This window comes from Lagopus leucura, unplaced genomic scaffold, assembly GCF_019238085.1.
Source record: "Lagopus leucura isolate 7727_CA_CO unplaced genomic scaffold, USGS_WTPT01 Super-Scaffold_73, whole genome shotgun sequence".
Classification (NCBI taxonomy): Eukaryota; Metazoa; Chordata; class Aves; order Galliformes; family Phasianidae; genus Lagopus; species Lagopus leucura.
In genome coordinates, this window is record NW_024962252.1 from 14756590 (window position 1) to 14776169 (window position 19580).

The 19580-nt window shown below is 36.5% G+C and overlaps 1 protein-coding gene across 1 annotated transcript in view; it reads right to left on the bottom strand.

The window, feature by feature from the left end:
• The window catches only part of CSMD1 (CUB and Sushi multiple domains 1), a 990707-nt gene that overhangs the window by 441276 nt on the left and 529851 nt on the right, over window positions 1-19580 (bottom strand). The window contains exon 5 of the mRNA XM_042877582.1: window positions 5673-5880. Coding sequence (XP_042733516.1) covers window positions 5673-5880 — 208 coding nt within the window. The remainder of the gene's footprint in view (window positions 1-5672; window positions 5881-19580) is intronic.

Below are 19580 nucleotides of genomic sequence, written 5' to 3' on the forward strand. Positions count from 1 at the left end.
CTTTTCTTTTCTTTTCTTTTCTTTTCTTTTCTTTTCTTTTCTTTTCTGATTATTTTAATCAACCTGCATCTCTGAATACAAGATCAAAACATAATCCAAAGGAAAGATGTTATCCAAAAGTAAGTTAGCATTTTCTTACATCACTACCCAAAGATTAGAAGATTTGGATATGTATTTCAGCACTTGCTATCACTATGTGGGCCAGTACCTGTTGAAAAAAACACACAGAATGCTAGTAAGCCTACCATATCTGTAACAAGAAAGAAGATGATCAGCCAGGCTCCACTGCTGTCCTACACAGGAGATGAAAATGTACCAATATAGTCCTGCTTTGAGGGAAAAGAAAATATGCCTAGCATGCAAATATGGTAACATTGGTCATGGTGTGTTTCCTAAGAGTTTGAGATGTTTTAGTTCACTCTGTGCAGGTGGTAGTGGTGACCTGAGTACATCTCCCAGGCACATTTGGAATGACACACTGTAAAATCTGGTGTGACTTATAGCTCAAAACTCTCACCATGGCTACTCTGAAGAGCAAAATTACCAGACAGAAACCAAACACACTCTACCATCCAGAAGATGTTTCCAAACCTTTAGCAACTCCTTAAATTCTGTCTGTCTAAAAGCTATCCTCCAATCCCCCCAAAGGACATTCTTCATATCTTAGATTCATTGTCCCCAGCTCAAAGCCCCACCTGCCTCCATAATCCAATTTCTTGCAGTGCAGTGCCAGAAACTCAGAGATCACATACAAACTCAGATGATACATTTCTGCTTATTTGTTAAACTTTATCATATTCTTTGGCTTTGTCTTCACTATGTAATTAGAATCTAAATCTGCCTCACTGTGACCAGCAAAGCTCATCTCCTCATAAAATATATTTAATAAAATAGCAAGAGAACCATATACCAGCATCATCAACAACAACAACAACAACAAATATATATATACATATGAACAGGCAGGGTTTCAGCAAAGTTCCATGGTGAAAAACAAGGATGACCAGTAGCATGTCTCTAAATAGGCAAAAATAAATAAATTGTTACAAATACATAATGTAATAGTTTTCTAAAGTGCAAAGTTTGGGATCTAATTGCTTCCATGACATTGCGTAGTCATGGCACTGTCTTTTGCATTTGATGGAAAAGGAAAAGAAAATAAAAAGACCCTTATATTGTCAAGGGTCTATAACAACTTTACTGAGAGTGCACACCTTTTCACAGTATGCCAATAGATGGTGCTCTTCAGCTGTATAATCATGTAATTCTGAGATAATCAGTTCATATATAGTTGTTTATTAAAAGGGTTATTTACACAACTGAATATTCTCATTCAAGAAGTAAGACTAAGATAGATTTCTAGAAACAAAAGAAATAAACAGGTTTGAATGCTACTGATTAGAATAATGTCGAAGAACTTGTATATATAAGTACATAAATTTACCTAAGAAACACAAATTGCCATTATGACTCAATTGCAGAAAGAGTTAATTCATTAACACAGAACCAAGAAGAGGCTTCAGATAACTACAGTGACTTATGTCAAAATGTATGCCAAGAATATAGCAATTCATTACTGTTGCTTCCAAAACACTCACATTCACTTAAATTTCCATGGTCTTTCAATAGGGTATTGAGGTGATTTATAAGGAAGTCCAATTAATTCTAAAGATATTTTAAAATAGTATTAGGAAATTTATTTGAATAAAATTAAATATGAGGTACAGTTTGTTCTCTTCTATTGGCAAAAAAATGAAAAGAAAATAAAAGGATAAAAATTGTAGATCTAAATGGAAGCAGTCAGATAATGTTAGTATTGTATACTAAAGTAGAAAATAATAAGAACAAGATGTGTTCAATATTAAGATTTCAAGTTAAAAAGTAGCAATAGCAGAATTATTCTTATAATTGCCTTTTGTTCATATTGTAATGCTATATATTTTTTTCAAATATGTTTTTAATTTTGCAAAAGTTATGGCAAAAACACATACTTGAAAGAAAATGCCCTAGTCTGACTTATCTACAGCCATGTGAATTGCTCAGCTTTACCTCATCTGGAAATAGCTAAATAGTCCAAATCTGTCTGTCTGTCTGTCTGTCTGTCTATCTATCTATCTATCTATCTACCTATCTATCTACATATTTGCATCGATAACAATGTTGAGGGGTAGTCTTTGAGAAGACTCACAAAAAGATTTTCAAAAGAATGGTTTCCCCAAGATATATATTACTGATTTTACATCAAAACATATCAAGTTCATTCTGGACTTCTAGATACTTCTTAATGCCATCTCTAGATCCAACCTTGTTTTAATTTTAAATACAACATAATTTCAGTTGAAATATAAAGAGACATATCTGGAGCCATTTAAAATGAGATTTAATGTAGAGAAATTATGTGAAAGTTTATTCCACTTCTAATAATTCATCACACAGGAGCTCTTCAGAATCTTTAAAGATCCAGACATTTGGTGGACTTTAAGATGGACTCCAGACAGAAGGTTTTCCGATAAGCTCCCAGAAGTACCATTCTTGGTATTGGGAAAAAGAGTGTACCAACTCCAGATAAACGTATCTTACACCTTAGGTTTTCTATGTAATAACAGATTAACCAACTGATTCAAATTCAGAAAGGTTTCTTCCATTTACAATATAACTAATAATAATTTTACTTCCCTTAAAAACTAGAAAATGTACTCTACCTGATCATATTCACTTTGCAAGCACTAGTATGCATCTTTTTAAGCCCACTGACACTCACATTGATTCAAAGAAGAAATAAAAAAATACATCTATATACGAACATCCATTCAAGACCCATATCTACATAACTGCCCCTTACTTAGACAAAAAATGTCAACAACTTTGGACTCTCTAATTGTATCTGGACATACAATGAACAGTGAGGTAATGTCACTTGAATCTTTTATAAACTAATATCATTACGATAGACTGCATGCATAGTTTTCAAATAATCCTTTGTAAGTAAAAAAAAATAAAAAATTCCTTTCTCCTTTTCAGTGCATTGAGAAAGAAACCTACAAACAGCTAGATAAAATTAAAACTGACTAAAAATCTTAAAGAAGGTTTAGAAACATGTGAGGCACAGGAAAAATATAATAGAATGGACTGGAATGGAACAGAATCACAGAATCACAGAATCACAGAATTGTAGTGGTTGGAAGGGACCTCCAGAGATCATTGATGCCAACCCCTCTGCCAAAGCAGGTTCCCTACACCAGAATACAATAGAATATCTCATATATAGATTTTATATACACATAAGACTATTTTTCCTCAGCATGTAGTTTCTATTTGTTCTAGCATTTCCATCACTTTACTTAATTGTTTCTAAAAGGTTCATTCAGCTTTTCCTGTAATTGTCATGGAACTGTTTATAATCTTGTTGATAGTTCTGGAGAGGGGAGGTTAATGTAGAGCTACTGCACCATACACTAAAATCACTAGAGAATCACCATCTGAAATTATTCTCTTTTTAAGTTTTCCAGTACTAACATATCTGTTTTTCTGGGCTTTTCAGTAGGAAAATATTTAGCTTATTATTCAGCAAATATTCCTTTAAGGGAAAGAACCAACATAATTACCACACTGCACTAATGGCATACATGTCTTTTAACAGTTACTGCAGAAATCTGTTGACATGGTGCCAGATACAACAAAAGGCACCAATTAAAAATAAAATCACATTTTAGGGTGACACACCTCTAGACCATTAGTTTTAAGTATGGAATAATTTCACATCTGAGCACAGCTGATTTTAGTAGATTACAGCACGCACTACATTTAGCATGGCTCCAATGTCACTATGGTAACCATTCTGGTTTAAATATAGCTGAATGTGTAGCATCATTACAATTTATCCAATAATCCTTTAAACATTTCTTATAAAACTTCCCATAGCTTCTTCAAACTTCTAGTAGTGACCACAGGAACATATCATAAATTCCACATTTTTCTTCTCATGATAAGATTAAGCATGCTAATAAAAATATCTGCAAACAAACAAACAAACAAAAACCCAACCCCAAAACAGAGAGAAAAAAATGTTCAGATTAAATTCTAGGAAAAAGAAGATTCTTATCTTTCTGATTTCAAGCATTACTAGTGATCAATACCATACAAGACCAATGCAAAATATGTATCCTTTGCTTTATACATATTCTTTTACATCACCTATTCTGAGAAATCTTCTGGGGAATGGATATGTATATGTAAATGTTATTGTCTGTAAACTACAGAACCAAAGAAACACAGAATGTAAAACAATTCCTATATTTATATGTTAAAGTTCAGTAACAAGTGAATTTCTTGGAATACAGCTGCAAATATATACTCATGTAGCTATTAGAGCCTATCACATAAAACCAAATGGACAGATTTTTATGTCTTGTAATAAGATTCCATTAGCTCTTCTCTTTCCAGATTTCAGCATTTGCTCCTCAGAACCCACAATAATAAAACATTGAAACTGATGAATGTTGTCCATGTTTCTGCCTGACAGTGAGGCAAATGAGGTATTTACATATTGTATTTCAGAAAGTAAAATATGAGCACTTAATTTATACAAAGCTATTTCAGTGGCTGCTGTTATACAACTTGTGGTCACTTGGAAAAATGGGAAAGTAATTTTAAGACAAAATCCAGTAGTATCCCAGAGCAAAGTTTGCTAAGGATGCACATTTTCATTTGACAAAAGTTTTTTAACACATCAGATGCTACCTAGAACTTCACAAAATATATTTAATTGCTTAGCATATTATGCCATAAAAAAAAGTGAGATTCATTAGATCTCCAGAAAGAGCATTCTGAAGATAATATCCATCGGCCACATTTGAGCAGCAGGTCTGTAGTAGTCTTAGTTGTTTGTTGGTTTTTTTTTCACCAAGGCTACACTTTGTAGCAATGGCATGCACTAAACACAAAGCATTCTTCTCAGAGATGAAAACAATATAAAGCCTCTATATGTTATTTGCAGAAAAATCCTAATAGAAACTGATGGGTAATTTAATCAGTTAAAATAACTCATAAGAAGAACTATCATCTTTTACTTGGTACAGAGAAAGAAGTTTGAGTATTACAATTACTAATCCTGAATTAATTAAGCCCTAATTATTGCTAATTATTGCTAATATTGCTAAGCCCTAATATTCCTAAACCAAAAATTTTAACGAGTCAACAACAAAAAAAAAAAAAAAAAAAAAAAGAAAGAAAGAAAGAAAGAAAGCATGAGTACAGAAATAGAACTGATTTACAGCCTGTTTAGAATAAGATGACATCTATTTGCTCTCTATGTGTTCCTGTTTTTCTATGAGGCTGAATTTTGCTCAAAAAGTACAATATCACAATAAGCCAACCATTCAAGATATAGTATCTGCTAACATACTTGTACCAAGTTCAAATGTAGAACAGCAGTGAATGCTCACTGCTAAGACATTTTACCAATATAACTCTTGAAGATGGAGGAGAATGAAGATTTGGAAAGTACTAGAAAAAGATTATTGTTTTCAGCCCTGGAGGATGAAAAGACACCAAAGTAAAATATCTAACAAAGTAGCTATTACAGATTGAAAGCACAGCTGCCCTTAAATATCTTTTAAAAATACCAACAAAGGAAAGCAGAGACTTGGATCTTTGCAGAAGCTCTCACTTACCATATTGAAGGTGCTTCTGTTCCACTGATCTCTAAGAAGTCATATCCTTCTTCCAACTGGAAGTCAGTAAAAATCAAAGCAATTGTATCTCCTGGCTCAGCCAATATGGTCCAGGTGCAATCAGCATTATTTTCATACTCTGAAGGGAAGTGAGGACTTGAAATAGTTCCACTTGTCCCACGTAGTGTCCCTCCACATGCTCCTTCAGCTGATGAACAGAATAGTGATTACTAATGCAACTGCATTTTAAATAAATAAAGCATCACCTTGTTTCTGACTTACTGAACCAAGCCTTTCTCTTCTGTGCATACAGCACCCCCAAATATACACATACAGAGAAAAAAAAAAATCTCTTTCCAAACAAAACAGAAAATTTTCTGGCATTACATCAACAGATTTTTGGTTTCTGTTCTTTTTTGTTTGATTGATTTCTTTTTTTTTTTTTTTTTTTTTTTTTTTTTTTTTTTTTTTTTTACTTCTTTTCTTTAGCTCCAGGACAAACAAAGATAAATTCAGCAGAGACATCTAGTACAAGGTGATTTGAAGAAACCATAGTTTGGTCCTATGAAAGTATCCAGAGAGGTAACCTAAGAAACACCTGAGCAGAGAATCACAGAAATTCAGTTTGGCTCCATTGTATGGATTTAAAAATAATTCTAATGTTCTATTTAATTTCTTGGAATTGTAAAGAACTGTAGAAAAAAAAATATTCCTATAGATTGAAAATCTCTTCTAATCTAGGAAGCATTAATAAAATCACATAATTCATTCTACATTATTTGTTCTGAATTGGGATGTTTACAGATGGTAAATTTTCAATGCTTTGTTTCCAGATGGAATTTCTAAGGTTCACATATCATCAGCTAATAATATTTTTTCTATTTTATGGTTATTAGCTAAATTCTAAAAACAGAGCATAATAATCTTTTGTTCAGTCTGGAATGATGTTCAATATGCTTACAAAACAGAGTTTGACAGATTTTGCTGTTCCCCCAAGATTTTATTGTAAGCTTTGCAAATATTCTGAGTGTTACTAACACTGAGCATTAAAACAATTAAAAACAAATAGATAATGATAAAAAAAAAAAACCATAACACACAACCCATGCAATTCATAGATATAAAAAGTTAAAAATTCATTAAGTAGCTTCCAGTGTGTTATAATGTGGCTATGGAAGCTATAGCAACAGCAACTAAAATATTTCTGCATAGGTGAATGATCAGAAGATAAATGTTTCATTTTTACCCATTTTATCATCTCTACTTACTGCTATTATCATTAGGCATTATTTACATAATATAAGTGCATGTGGAGATTTAAAAACAAACATCTTGACAAGGTGCATGACACAAGGAACTTACAGTCTAATTAGAATAATAACTGAATAGCTAATTAAGGTAGCATAAGAATAGGAGTAGAATTGCTCCTTTCAATCACAGTTGAAAGACTGTCAGAGAAAATGAGTTATAAGGGAAGATTTGAAGGAAAAAGGATTCATTTGAATCAAAGGAAGAAGAAAACTGGCTGGACATTTTAAAAAGGAGACTACTGAAAAAGGGCAAATGGATAATAAAGGACAAAAATTAAAGGGAGGACTGGGAGCAAATCAGAAACAGAATATTTTATTTAATACTTAAGCACTCTACAGGACAATGGTGTGACTAAAAAGGAGAAAAGATTCTGAATAGATTCAAAAAATAATCTTTCCCCCCCCCCCGCGGGTTTTTTTTTTTTTTTTTTTTGCATTTATTTGACATAAATCAGAGAGTCATGGCTTGGGTTAGAAGGGATGTTGAAGATAATCTAGTTCCAACCCTTGCCATGTACAGGGCTACCATCCACTAGATCAGGCTGCCCAGAGCCCCATCCAACCTACCCTTGAATGTCTTCAGGTATAGGGCCTCCATAGCTCTTCTGGGCAGCCTAAGCCAATGCTTTGCTACCCTCTGAGTGAAAAATCTCTTCCTAACATCTAAGCTAAATCTCCTTTCATTTCGTTTAAAAACATCCCTCCTTGTTCTATCTCTATCTACTCGTGTAAAAAGTTGGTCTTCCTCATGCTGGTAAGTTCCCTTAAGTACTGGAAAGCCACAACAAGATCTCCTCACAGCCTTCTCTAAGCCCAGCTCCCTCAGCCTATTCTCACAAGAGAGGTGCTCCAGTCCTCTGATTATCTTTGTGGCCCTTTTCTGGACCCGGTCCAGCAGCACTATCTGTCAGGAACCCCAGACCTGGATGCAGTACTCCAGATGGGGCCTCACAGGGATGAACTGGGGGGGAAATACCTTCCCTTAACCTGATGACCACTGCCCTTTTGATGCTGCCCAGGATACAGTTGGCTTTCTGGGCTGCAAACACACAATACTGTTGGCTCGTGTCAAGATTTTCATTCATTTTTCATTTACTCAAACCCCAAAGTCCTTCTCAACAGGGCTACTCTTAATGACTTCTTCTACCAGTCTGTACACATATCTGGGATTGCCCCAGTCTTGCACTTGGCCTTGTTGAATGTCATTAGATTCACAAAGGCCCATTTTTCAAACCTGTCTAGATCCCTTCAGATGGCATGCTTCCTTCTGTTGTGTCAACTGCATGACTCAGCTTAGTGACATCAGCAAACTTGCTGAGGGTGTACTCAAACCCATGGGCTAGGTCTTTGATAAATATGTTAATAAGTACTGATCCCAGGACTGATCTTTGGATAATACCACCCGTGATCAGCCTCCACATCGACACAGAGCAATTGACTAAAAGCCTCTGGCTATATACATCCAGCCAATTCTTTATCAACACAGTAGTCCAGCCTTCAAATATGTATCTCTCCAATCTAGAGATGAGAATATGGTGTGTAAATGTATACATCCTTAGCTACCACAAACTTGATAAAAACTTCATAATTTGTTGGAACACAAACAGAGGAGGACAGTTCTTTTCACTAAATAAAATGTCTTCTTGTCTGGGCCCTGTTATTTTTTTTTCTTCTCATTCAGTTCCTGGCCTGCAGTTCAGTGCATACTGAAAGAGCCATTGTGCCACTGATGGAATAGGCAAGTGGGAAACTTAAAGAACTCATGCATAAAGTCAGAGATCAGAGTTAAATTCCTGATGCACAATACATTTAAAGATAAGAATTTTAAAATTATATAATATATAATAAGAAAGGAAAATTGTGATTTGTTATCCAGTAATATCTAAAATTATGTTTTCTTCCATTTTTATTTTAAACTGTAGTTTTAAAGCACTTCACATAAGATCATCAACAGAGCAAAGAACAAATTAATTTCATACATATTCTGCCAATATTTCAGTACAGAATGTAACAGCTAGTTATTGATTTTCACTGTGGTCATCATCCATATTAGAGTTTGTGTGAACCATTAAACAACAAAAACTGCTGATTTCCACCTCTATTTTCCAAGTTTTACACTTGTTCATGCTTTGCCATAATTGTGCATATTTATGTACTTAGTTAGCTAGTTATTTTAGGAATCAAAATAAAAGAATGGTTAGGATAGGAGTTCCAGTTAATAAAAGCGTATAGGTTATATCTGTACCTTTGAAAGACAGAAAGGATTATTTTCTCATCCATATACTTAGTTATCCACACATTTCCTCCATATTCTTAATTATCCATATACTTCCTAGGTTGTCCGAAATGCTTTGGTACTGGGTATGTGCCATTATGTTTTGCTATGACAACATTTTCAGTGACATCATCTCCCATTGTGCTTAAACTGGCATTAAGTAACATATTAGTGGGAATTTCAGTACTACCCATTATTTATGCTGCACTGCACTGTACTAAGCTTTGAGCAGTAAAGCTTTGACTTTTACAGCTGACAAGGAAGGCTATGTAGCTAATTATTTCTGGTAATCACATACAGAAGTCTAAATTTATACACTGTACACTATCAACAAAAAATGGAGGATCTCAGTCTATTCCACCTATCTGCCCTGGAGCAATGCATTGCTTTTTAATCAATTCAAGAACAGCATTTCTATGACATCTGCAAGGAACCAAATTAGCACAGAAGTGGAAAGCAGATATTAGTCAGGTAGGAACACGTAAATCTGTATTGCCACTGACATATGTTTTATGTTCCAAAAGCCTATGGTTTCCAGGTTTCCTCATACGGAGACAGCATCCACTCTGAGGCAACCAAACTGTTGAATGCTGTAACACAATAAGTCACATAAGAGTTAGCACAGGCAGGCAGGATGTGCCAACACTACTTTTGGATAGAGTTTAGCCTTTTGGGCATAAGCTGTGTTTCACCAACAGGCCTGAGAGCTAGTTCACCTCTTGGATTAGTCACTCTCCTTGGCCACAGTTTTCTCTATTTGATGCTTCTGTGAAGCTAGGACATTGCATGGAAATCTTAACGCATTGCTGTGCTAGAAGCAATTTTATAGGATATACTGCTTCAGGTTTCAACAATTCAGACTCTTAAGTGATTAACAAATTGGTTGTTAAAACATGCAAGTAATTAATTCTAAGCACTCATGGTTATTTTGAAGTTATGAGCAACTGCACAAACTGCTGTTTCTATCAGTGTAAATGACTACTTGAAGTGTAAAGCTACAAATATTTGGATCTCTCAGTGGTAAGATTTAAGTGCTTGAAACTAAGAAAACATGCATATTAGATCAAGTGTGCATGCAAACTCATATGGCTTGCACCACTTGAAAATAAAATACATACAGGAAATACAAGTAGTCTAGATAAAACAGTAACAAATATATCATAGAATCATCAAATCATGGAATGGCTTAGGCTGGAAGTGACCTTAAAGATCACCTAGTACCAATGCCTCTGCCATGTACGGGGCTGCCACCCACTAGATCGGACTGCCCAGGACCCCATCGAACCTATCCTTGAATGCCTCCAAGCATAGGGCCTCCACAGCTCCTCTGGGCAATCTGAGCCAGCACCTCACTACTCGCTGAGTGAAAAATTTCTTCATAACGTGTAAGCTAAATATCCCTTCATTTACTTTAAAACCACTCCTCCTTATCCTATCACTATCTACTCATGCAAAAAGTTGATCCTTCTCCTGTTGATAAGTTCTCTTAGGTACTGGAAGGCCACAATGAGATCTCCTCAGAGCCTTCTCTTCTCCAGGCTGAACAAGCCCAGCTCCCTCAGCTTGTCCTCACAAAAGAGGTGCTCCAGTCCTCTGATCGTCTCTGTGGCCTTCCTCTGGATCTGCTCTAACAGTTCTACATCTTTTTGTGCAGGGCACCCCCAGTAGGGACACAGTACTCCAGGTGGGTCCTCACAACAGCAGTGCAGAGAGGGACAATCATCTCCTTTGTCACAGAATCACAGAATCACAGAATCACCCGGGCTGGAAGGGACCTCAAGGATCATGTAGTTCCAACCCCCTCGCCTGGCAGGGCCACCAAACATACACATTTAGATCAGGTTGCCCAGGACCCCATCCAACCTGGCCTTGAACACGTCCAAGGACAGGGCATCCACAACCTCCCTGGGCAGCCCGTTCCAGGGCCTAACCACTCTCCTTGTAAAGAACTTCCCCCTAACATCCAACCTAAATCTTCCCTCCTTCAACTTGGATCCATAGTTGTCCTGCTAGCCATAATTCTTTTGATGGTGCCCAAGATGCAGTTGGCATTCCAGGCTGCAAGTGCATACTGTTGGCTTGTGAAGATGCATATACAAATAAAAGGAATCACTATGTAATTACTGCAGATAATGAAAAATATTACTTTTTTTCTGAAAATCATATATCCTATTTTTTTTTTTTATGTTGGCCCACAACATCTAAGGTTGAGATATGGCAGTAGAGGCTGAACCTTCCCACCAATATACTATTTACTTTTGTTGCCATTTAATAAACAACAGAGGGGTAGTCTGACAAAATGGTGTCTGGTATGAAAGTGCATATGAAACAAGAGTGTGTAAGTGAATTCCTCATGTGGAAAAAATTGTACCCATTGACGTCTATTGATGCCTGGTGAAAATTTATGGAGACCAAACAGTGGATGTGAGCACAGTGAGGTAGCGGATAGTGTGTTTCAACAGTGGCAACAAGAATATGAAGGACAAGCCACGTTCTGGAAATGCAGAACTGTCACACCATGAAATGCATCTCAACCAGTTAAGTCACACGAATCAGCAGATTATGATCGCGAACTCTGCAGAGAGCGAATATCAGCTTCAATATGTTGAAAATGATGACAGTAACATTGTAATATTGCAAAGTTTGCACCAAGTGGAGCACACCAATGTTCACAGAAACAGAAAGAACACCATATGCAAGTTTATCAGGTGCTACTGAACAAATACGAGGCAGAAGGTGATAGTTGATTAGTTGGCTAAGTCAGCCAACTAATTAACCATCAAAGGATACAGTTTTACTTGCTCATATTCAATCATGCTTTAGTCTTGTATAGATCTTATTTGATAATTATAGGACAAGGAGGAATGGTTTTAAACTTAAACAGGGGAGATTTAGGCTAGATGTTAGGAAGGAATTCTTTATTCAAAGCATAATGAAGCATTGGAACAGGCTGCCTAGAGGAGCGGTGGATACCTCATCCCTTGAGGCATTCAAGGTCAGGTGGGATAAAACTGGGCTGCCTGATCTAGTGGATTACAATTCTGCCCAAGGAATAGAAGTTGCAACTAGGTCTTTAAGGCCTCTTCCAATCCAAAACATTACATGATTCCATTACTTATTTTGGATAGTTAAAAGCCAAACACTGTCCTTCTTTTCTGTGTTTTAAGAACTGGAAACACGTGAAAAAATTACTTTTTCTTTCCTATAATTATTTGGATCTAGATATATTGTAGCACAGATGAGTGTCAGTTTGCCTCAGTTTCTCAGTTTCTTCTTTTGCTGTTGATGATCTCCAAATTAATTAAATAATCTTTAAACCATGCATCTGAGATGAATTTTCTTTCGCTCTCTGGGCTTTTCAAAGGAAACTTCAAAATAATTCCGATTTCAAGTACAGTGGGATTTTGTAAAAATTGCAGAAATTATCATGGTTAGTTAATGTCATGGTTTTGTAATTTTTGCTATTGGTATTCCATATCATAAGAACATGCAAAGCACGGGTAATTAAAGAGTTAATAGTCCAGATACCTGGATCTCAAAAGAGAAGAACTGCATATCCCAGAGCACCTCATGACCAGAGAGGAAGGTACATCATGGAAGTCACGGGATCTGGTCCATTAATTTTTTTTTTGTTTTTTTTTGCTTTTGCTCACTGCCTGGCAGAGTGGTGGGATGCTTCCAAGCCGTATGCTTTTCAGGTTTGCTTGGTTTCAGAAAATTCTCTCTCCCTCTCTCTCCTATTTCACTTGATTTATTAGTCTCAATTTCAATTAAATTGTATTACATTGTGTTATCTTGCATTCCGATGTCATAGTTAGTAAAATAAGTTTACCTCCTTAGATTGTTGCCACTGTTCTGTTTTTGTTTTTTTTTCCTTGAGCACAGCTCCCATCTCCCTACCCCTTTTCTTTTTCCCTTCCCATTTTTGGGGGCCAGTGGGCCCATGGACTTACTGCTCCCCTATCACAGGCATAGATCCATCTACTTAACTGCGTGACAGTTACCAACTAACCTGGCAGAAAAGTTCAGCTACTGACAGTACGTGTTTGAGCAAACAGAATCCAAGCCCCAACTCTGCTACAATTACTTTGCAAAAAAATGTGATTTTAAAAAAGGATAGCAAGCTTTAGATTTTTGACAATCATAAATTTGTAATCTCATCCACTGTCCTACAGAAATAAAAGATCTGGATATTTTGTAAAGATTCTTTTCAATTAAGCATCGCAAACTCTTTTCAGGTGATATGATAATTCTTCACCAGAAGAATTCTTCTTCTGTTTTTTTCTTTTTCTTTTTTTTTTTAAACACTGAACGGATTCCCTACAATAACAATCTACAACAAATTAATAGTTGAGTCCTCTTTTGAGAATTTTGAAGCAAAAAGGGAGAATGTTGAATGCTTTAAGGACAAACTAATGAGTTTTGCATGTTTCACTTACATTTTTTATTAACTAGGAACTTTAATCGAGTTATTTCCAAAAGTTCACGTGTAGTTATACAATCCTTCATCATTATGACTGTCTCAGAGATTTTTGTTTCATTCTTACTAACTTGTATCTATCTGGACATAGTGGTTTATATCTGACCTCATAATGCAGGTGGAAGTGTGAACAGCATGATGAACTTCAATTTCAACTTGATAGGTGTTTAAAAATATCAGTTCTGAATCTCTGTATTCAATTTTCTTACTCTATCATTAATCATAAAATCTTCTCTTCCTTTATCTATTCTAACACCTTCATTATATATTATTCATTATTCATTATATATTAATCACTTCTCCAATAATTTATTTAAATCTTAAACCTATTACTTGATGCTTGTGTACATTTCTGACATGTAGTTCACATTACTTGGTCACTTTATTCTTATAAAATACGTAGTGTAATATATTACATGCTCTTCTTGTAGCTATTTTCACTGTGTGAAAAAGCTTACAATTATGATGTTGCTAATCCAATTTGTATTCCTAATGTTAGCATCAAAAAAATCCAGTTTCATATAACTATAATCAACTAGAGATCCTCAGAATTATTGAGAATTGAGAACCAAATCATACAAAGTTCTTCTTAGAAGTAGCCACATACCATAAACAACTATTAGTGAAGTTACTACCAAGAATGAAATTGATTTTCAAAATATTTCAGGATTTACAGCAAAATACTGCAACCCCAAGATGAAAGAAGACACTGTGACACTGATACAGCAGTTAAGATAGAGACAACAAAGAGTTTTTCACATTGCAGGGCAAAAAAGCAGAAGAATTTACATGGATCACTGAATGATACACCTTGTCAATTTTTTTTAAGACAATAAATTTGTAAACCATTTTCTTCCCATAAATTCTTGGTTTTGAACTTTTCATTTGTTGTTGTTTTGTTGTTGCTTTTTTTTTTTTTCTCCCTATTTTTTTTCAGTTTGGAAACTGCCATAATTTTACACACAAAAATTGTTTATTGAGGGACATAAACAAACAAACAAACGTTTTTACACACAAATGATCAAAATGGTCTAAAAATGAAATGGGCTAAATCATCCTGACCTCTGATCAGAATTCATTATAAGCCATCACAGTGCAGTTCTGTCTCATTACTCTCTGCAGGGCTATACTGAGTAGAAGACAGAAAGCAATATTATAGGTACAAGAATGAATGTTGTATCTATCTTCCTTAGAGTTAGTAATTGACTATAATTTTTTCTAGTAGAAACAGCAATTGCTCAGTTGGATAATGTATAAATTACTCAACACCAGCTTCTTAATGTTTCTTAAAATATTAAGCAACAAAACTGCAGAAAATTGCAATTTGCCAGCATCAGTTAAACACACAACAAAGAATAAGGATGCTATTATTTTATATATATTATATATATATATATAATATTTTTATATTACATTTATAATATATATATAAATAATGTAGCTTTGTTTTTAATCTTCTATATTAATGGCACAGTGGAATGATTCTATGATTTACATTAAAATTTGCTTTCATGAAAATGCCTTGAAGAAAATGGTAGCATTCTCTTCCCAAATACATAGAGAATAGAAAGGACTAGCCCCTTCTATGTCTGTATGTTCCAGAGTGATAAAATTAAATAAATAAGGAATGCCCAACATCCATCATAAATTTCACTCCCCACATGAATTGAAAAACAAATCCACTAAGGCAAAGTTTCAGTGTACAGAAATCAATTATTAAGAAATTGTTTAACTATTGTGCTATGATTTGCATTTCTTGGCAGAGGCTACACCAAAGTATTTGCTTTCATAGAAGTTCTGTATTAGCTGTAGATCCCCATTTGAATTTTTATTAACAGGGTAAATTCACAAAATTACAAATCATGTGCAAAATTTCTTTCCTGCTAGAGAGCTATGTATGTACAGGGTCATATTTCCTGTACTTACATCAGTAAACACTACCAAATAGGGCATCATCTACAGAAAGAGAACAGATTTTTAGTAGACACTGATGATACTATGAACTTATACCATTATTTTTTTTCTGAATCCTGCTCACTACATCTTACTAGAAGGATAAAGACACATTTAAGATCAGACAACAAAAAGGTTAGAAAAAATGTTTTCTTATGACATTCAAAGCATTGATTAAAAAAAAATTTTACTGCATACTGATTGAAATCGAATGCAAGCAGTAGACATGAAAAACCAAATCTCTGTTTCTTTCATGGTTATTATCTCTTGTATTTTCTTTTTAGGACAAATGCTTATAAAATAGTTATTTTCTGTGAGGAACTGTATTAATAGCCGAATCAGTCACAATCATAGAATCATAGAATGAGCTGGGTTGAAAAGGACCACAATGATCATCGAGTTTCAACCCCCCTGCTATCTTCAGGGTCACCAACCAGTAGACCAGGCTGCCCAGAGCCACATCCAGCCTGGCCTTGAATGCCTCCAGGGATGCAACAAACCTTTACAAATTATTACAGAAGACAAATGCAATCCTTTGTTAATGAACCACAGTTGAGTCAACCACATACCTACCCATAACATTGCTGAGGGAGAATTTGAGCAGTAAAGGTTGTTGACATTACTCTGGGATAAGGCTGATAGGCACAGAAGCCCACAGGAGTTCTTGATGCAAGGGGAAAAGCTCAGGCAAGATTGTCATATTCCTTCAGAGCACTTGAACAAGCAACTTGCTCAGCAACAGGGCTTTGAGCTATTTGACAACAGGATCTTCTCCAAGGAATGAAAACTGCAGGAGAGACATAAGCTCTGCCTGGCAAAATAGTGAGGAGAGCTCCAAACTAAGTTCATCATGGATACAGGTCAAAACCTACAAGTGAATGGGAGAACAGGCCCAGAGTATACCACATGGGGCAGGGCAAAGTTAGTCTATTTATTTTCTCCTTGGACAGTAACATGACTGGAAGCTCAGTTCATGTGCCTGTGCACAAAATTTTGTCACATGGGAAGGAAGCACACTGGACAAACTGGAAGTACACACAAAACTGTGGTGTCACTGAGATTACAGAGTTAGTAGGAAAGCTCACCTGACTGGAGTGCTGTGATGGATGGACACAGGCTTTTAGGCAAAGTGGAAACAAAAGGAGAACCTGTACCCCATGCAAAGTAGGACCTTGAATGAACAGAGGTTTGCTGTACAGAGATGGAGAAGCCAATAGGGAAGTCATGTCGAATGTTTACTACGGACATTAAGTGTTAAGAAGATCAAGAAGAAATGATTAAAACTTTAAATTACTAAGCTTCTCAACCACATATTCAGGTTCTTACTGAGGACTTTAATCACCTCAACATCTCTATGGATGGCAGCATAGCAACTGGCAATCAATCCACTAGATTCCTGAGTTCACTGGGAAGAATTTTCTTTTTAATGCAGGCATTGGACAAAGGAATTAGGTGTAGAAACAAAGAACAATTCAAAGAAGTGATACTCAATGCCAGCTGCAGTTCTAATAACTACAAGTTGAAAATCCTGAGAGATATGAGGGAGGCAAGTAATATGATAAACTCCTTGGAGTTCAGCAGAACAGATTTTAACTTGCTTGTGAAGTGGTAGACAGGCTCTCATGGGATAATGCCTTGAAGAGCTAGAGGGCCCAGGGGAGCTTGTTTGACTTCAAGGGCAGCTTCCTCAAAGCTCAAGAGTGATCCATCTCTTTCTGTACATAAATGACTAGTCATAGAAGGAGGCTGCTGAGGGCTGAATAGGGAATTCCTGACTGAGGTACTTTATCTCAAATGCAAAACAGTAGCATACAAAAGGTGAAAGAAGGGACAAACTACTCAACAGGAACACAGAAGTATTGTTGAGAAATATGGAGATAAAAGGAGAAAGGTCAAAATTTAGAAGAAATGAAACTTGTGAGGAACGTGAAGAGAAGGTATTCTGGAAACCATTCTATATGCATTTCTACTTCAAAAGGAAACTGAAGGACATGGCAGAGGCTGCACTCAGAGTTCTGAATTCACAATACAACTGAGATGTTTTGGGGAGAAAACTAGTAATCAAAACAGCAGGAACAATTTAGAGACTACAACAAATAAATGGTGTGTGTGGAATTTCATGCTACTTAACAGTATGCATCCAGGAGCTCTTGGTCTGCCACAGTGTAAAGCTGCTGTTTAACATCTTCCAATGGCAGTAAAGATCAAGTGTGATTCACAGTGACTGGAGAAAAGATATGTATTTATTTCTGGTTTCCAAAAAAGGCAAGAACAACTCTAGCAACTGCAGATCTCTCAAGCTCACATCAGATCACCAAAAGATTATAAAGAATGCCTTTATGAAAATCCTTCCCAAACACATGAAGCACAAGTAAGTGACTAGGAAAAGACAGCTTTTGTCAGTGCAAAACTTCAGGAGAACGAACTTCAGGTTAAGGAATTGTTGGACGAGTTCTCCTCAGAAGAAGTCCTTAGAGACAAAGGAGTGGAACAAGGCTGGCTACTCTCAGAAAGATGCCTTTCTGAAAGCACAAGCTCTCCATCTCTCAGAACAAGAAAGCAGACAGGGAAAGTAGGAAATCAGCATGGTTTGGAAAGGACTTGTTGGACAAACTGAGGGAAAAGAAGGGAGAGTACAGGCAGTAGAATTAAGGACATGTCACCAGGGAAAAAACACAGGAATGCTGAATGAACATATAGAGATGGAATTAGGACAGACAAGGCACAGATGGAAGTGAACTTGGCAAGGGATGTTAAAAACAGCAAGAAGGGATTCTACAGGTGCATAAATCAGAAGAGACAGGCCAAAGAGAGCATACTTCCTCTGATAAATGAGAAAGGAGAACTGGTTACAACTGATACGGAGAAGGCTGAGGTACTCAATGAGTTACTTGCCTCAGTCTTCACTGGCAGCCAGTATTCTCACATCCCTGATCTTGAACCTCTTTGTGGGAACTGGGGGAGAAAACTCTTCCCTAGTGTAAGAGAAGAGCAAATCTGAGAACACCTCATGAGACTGAATGTGTACAAGTGTGACTGTGGGGTCGGACTACAGGCATGTCAGGGACCTAAAGGAGCTGGTTGATGTGGTTACCAAGCCAGCCTCCATCATATTTGAAAAGTCATGATTATCAGGCAAAGTCACTGGGGACTGGAAAAAATAGAAACGTCATTCTAATTTAAAATAAATGGAGGAAGGGAGATCCAGGGAACAACATGCTGGTGAACCTCACCTCTGTGCCTGGGAAGATCATGGAACAGATCATCCTGAAAGGCATGTTAAGGCACAGAATCACAGAATGGCCAGTGTTGGAAGGAACCTCAATGATCATGAATCTCCAGCCCCCCCTGCCACATCCACATGCAGGGCCACCAACCTCCACATCTAATACTAGACCAGGCAGACGAGGGCCCCATCCAATCTGGCCTTGAACACCTCTAGGGATGTGGCATCCACAACCTCTCTAGGCAGCTTGTTCCAGCACCTCACCACTCTCTGTAACGAACTTAAGGCATATGAAAGATGAGCTCATGATCCAAGACAGACAGCACAGCTTCACCAAAAGATCACACCTGATCAATCTGTTGGCCTTCTGTGATGGAATAACAGCATCGGTGGGCAAAGGGAATGCAACACTCAACTGCAATTCTGCGTCCAATTTTGGGACCCCACACACAGGAAAGATGTGGAGCTTTGGAAGAAGGTCCAGAGGAGGGCCACAAAGATACCCGGAAGGATGGGACACCTCTGCTATGAAGACTAGCTGAAGGAAATGGGCTTCAGTACAGTGTGAAAAGGATAATTCTGTGCAGAGACCTTTCTGCAGCCTTTCAGTATTTAAAGAGAGTTTACAAACATGAGGGAAATCAACTTTTTACATGGGTAGATA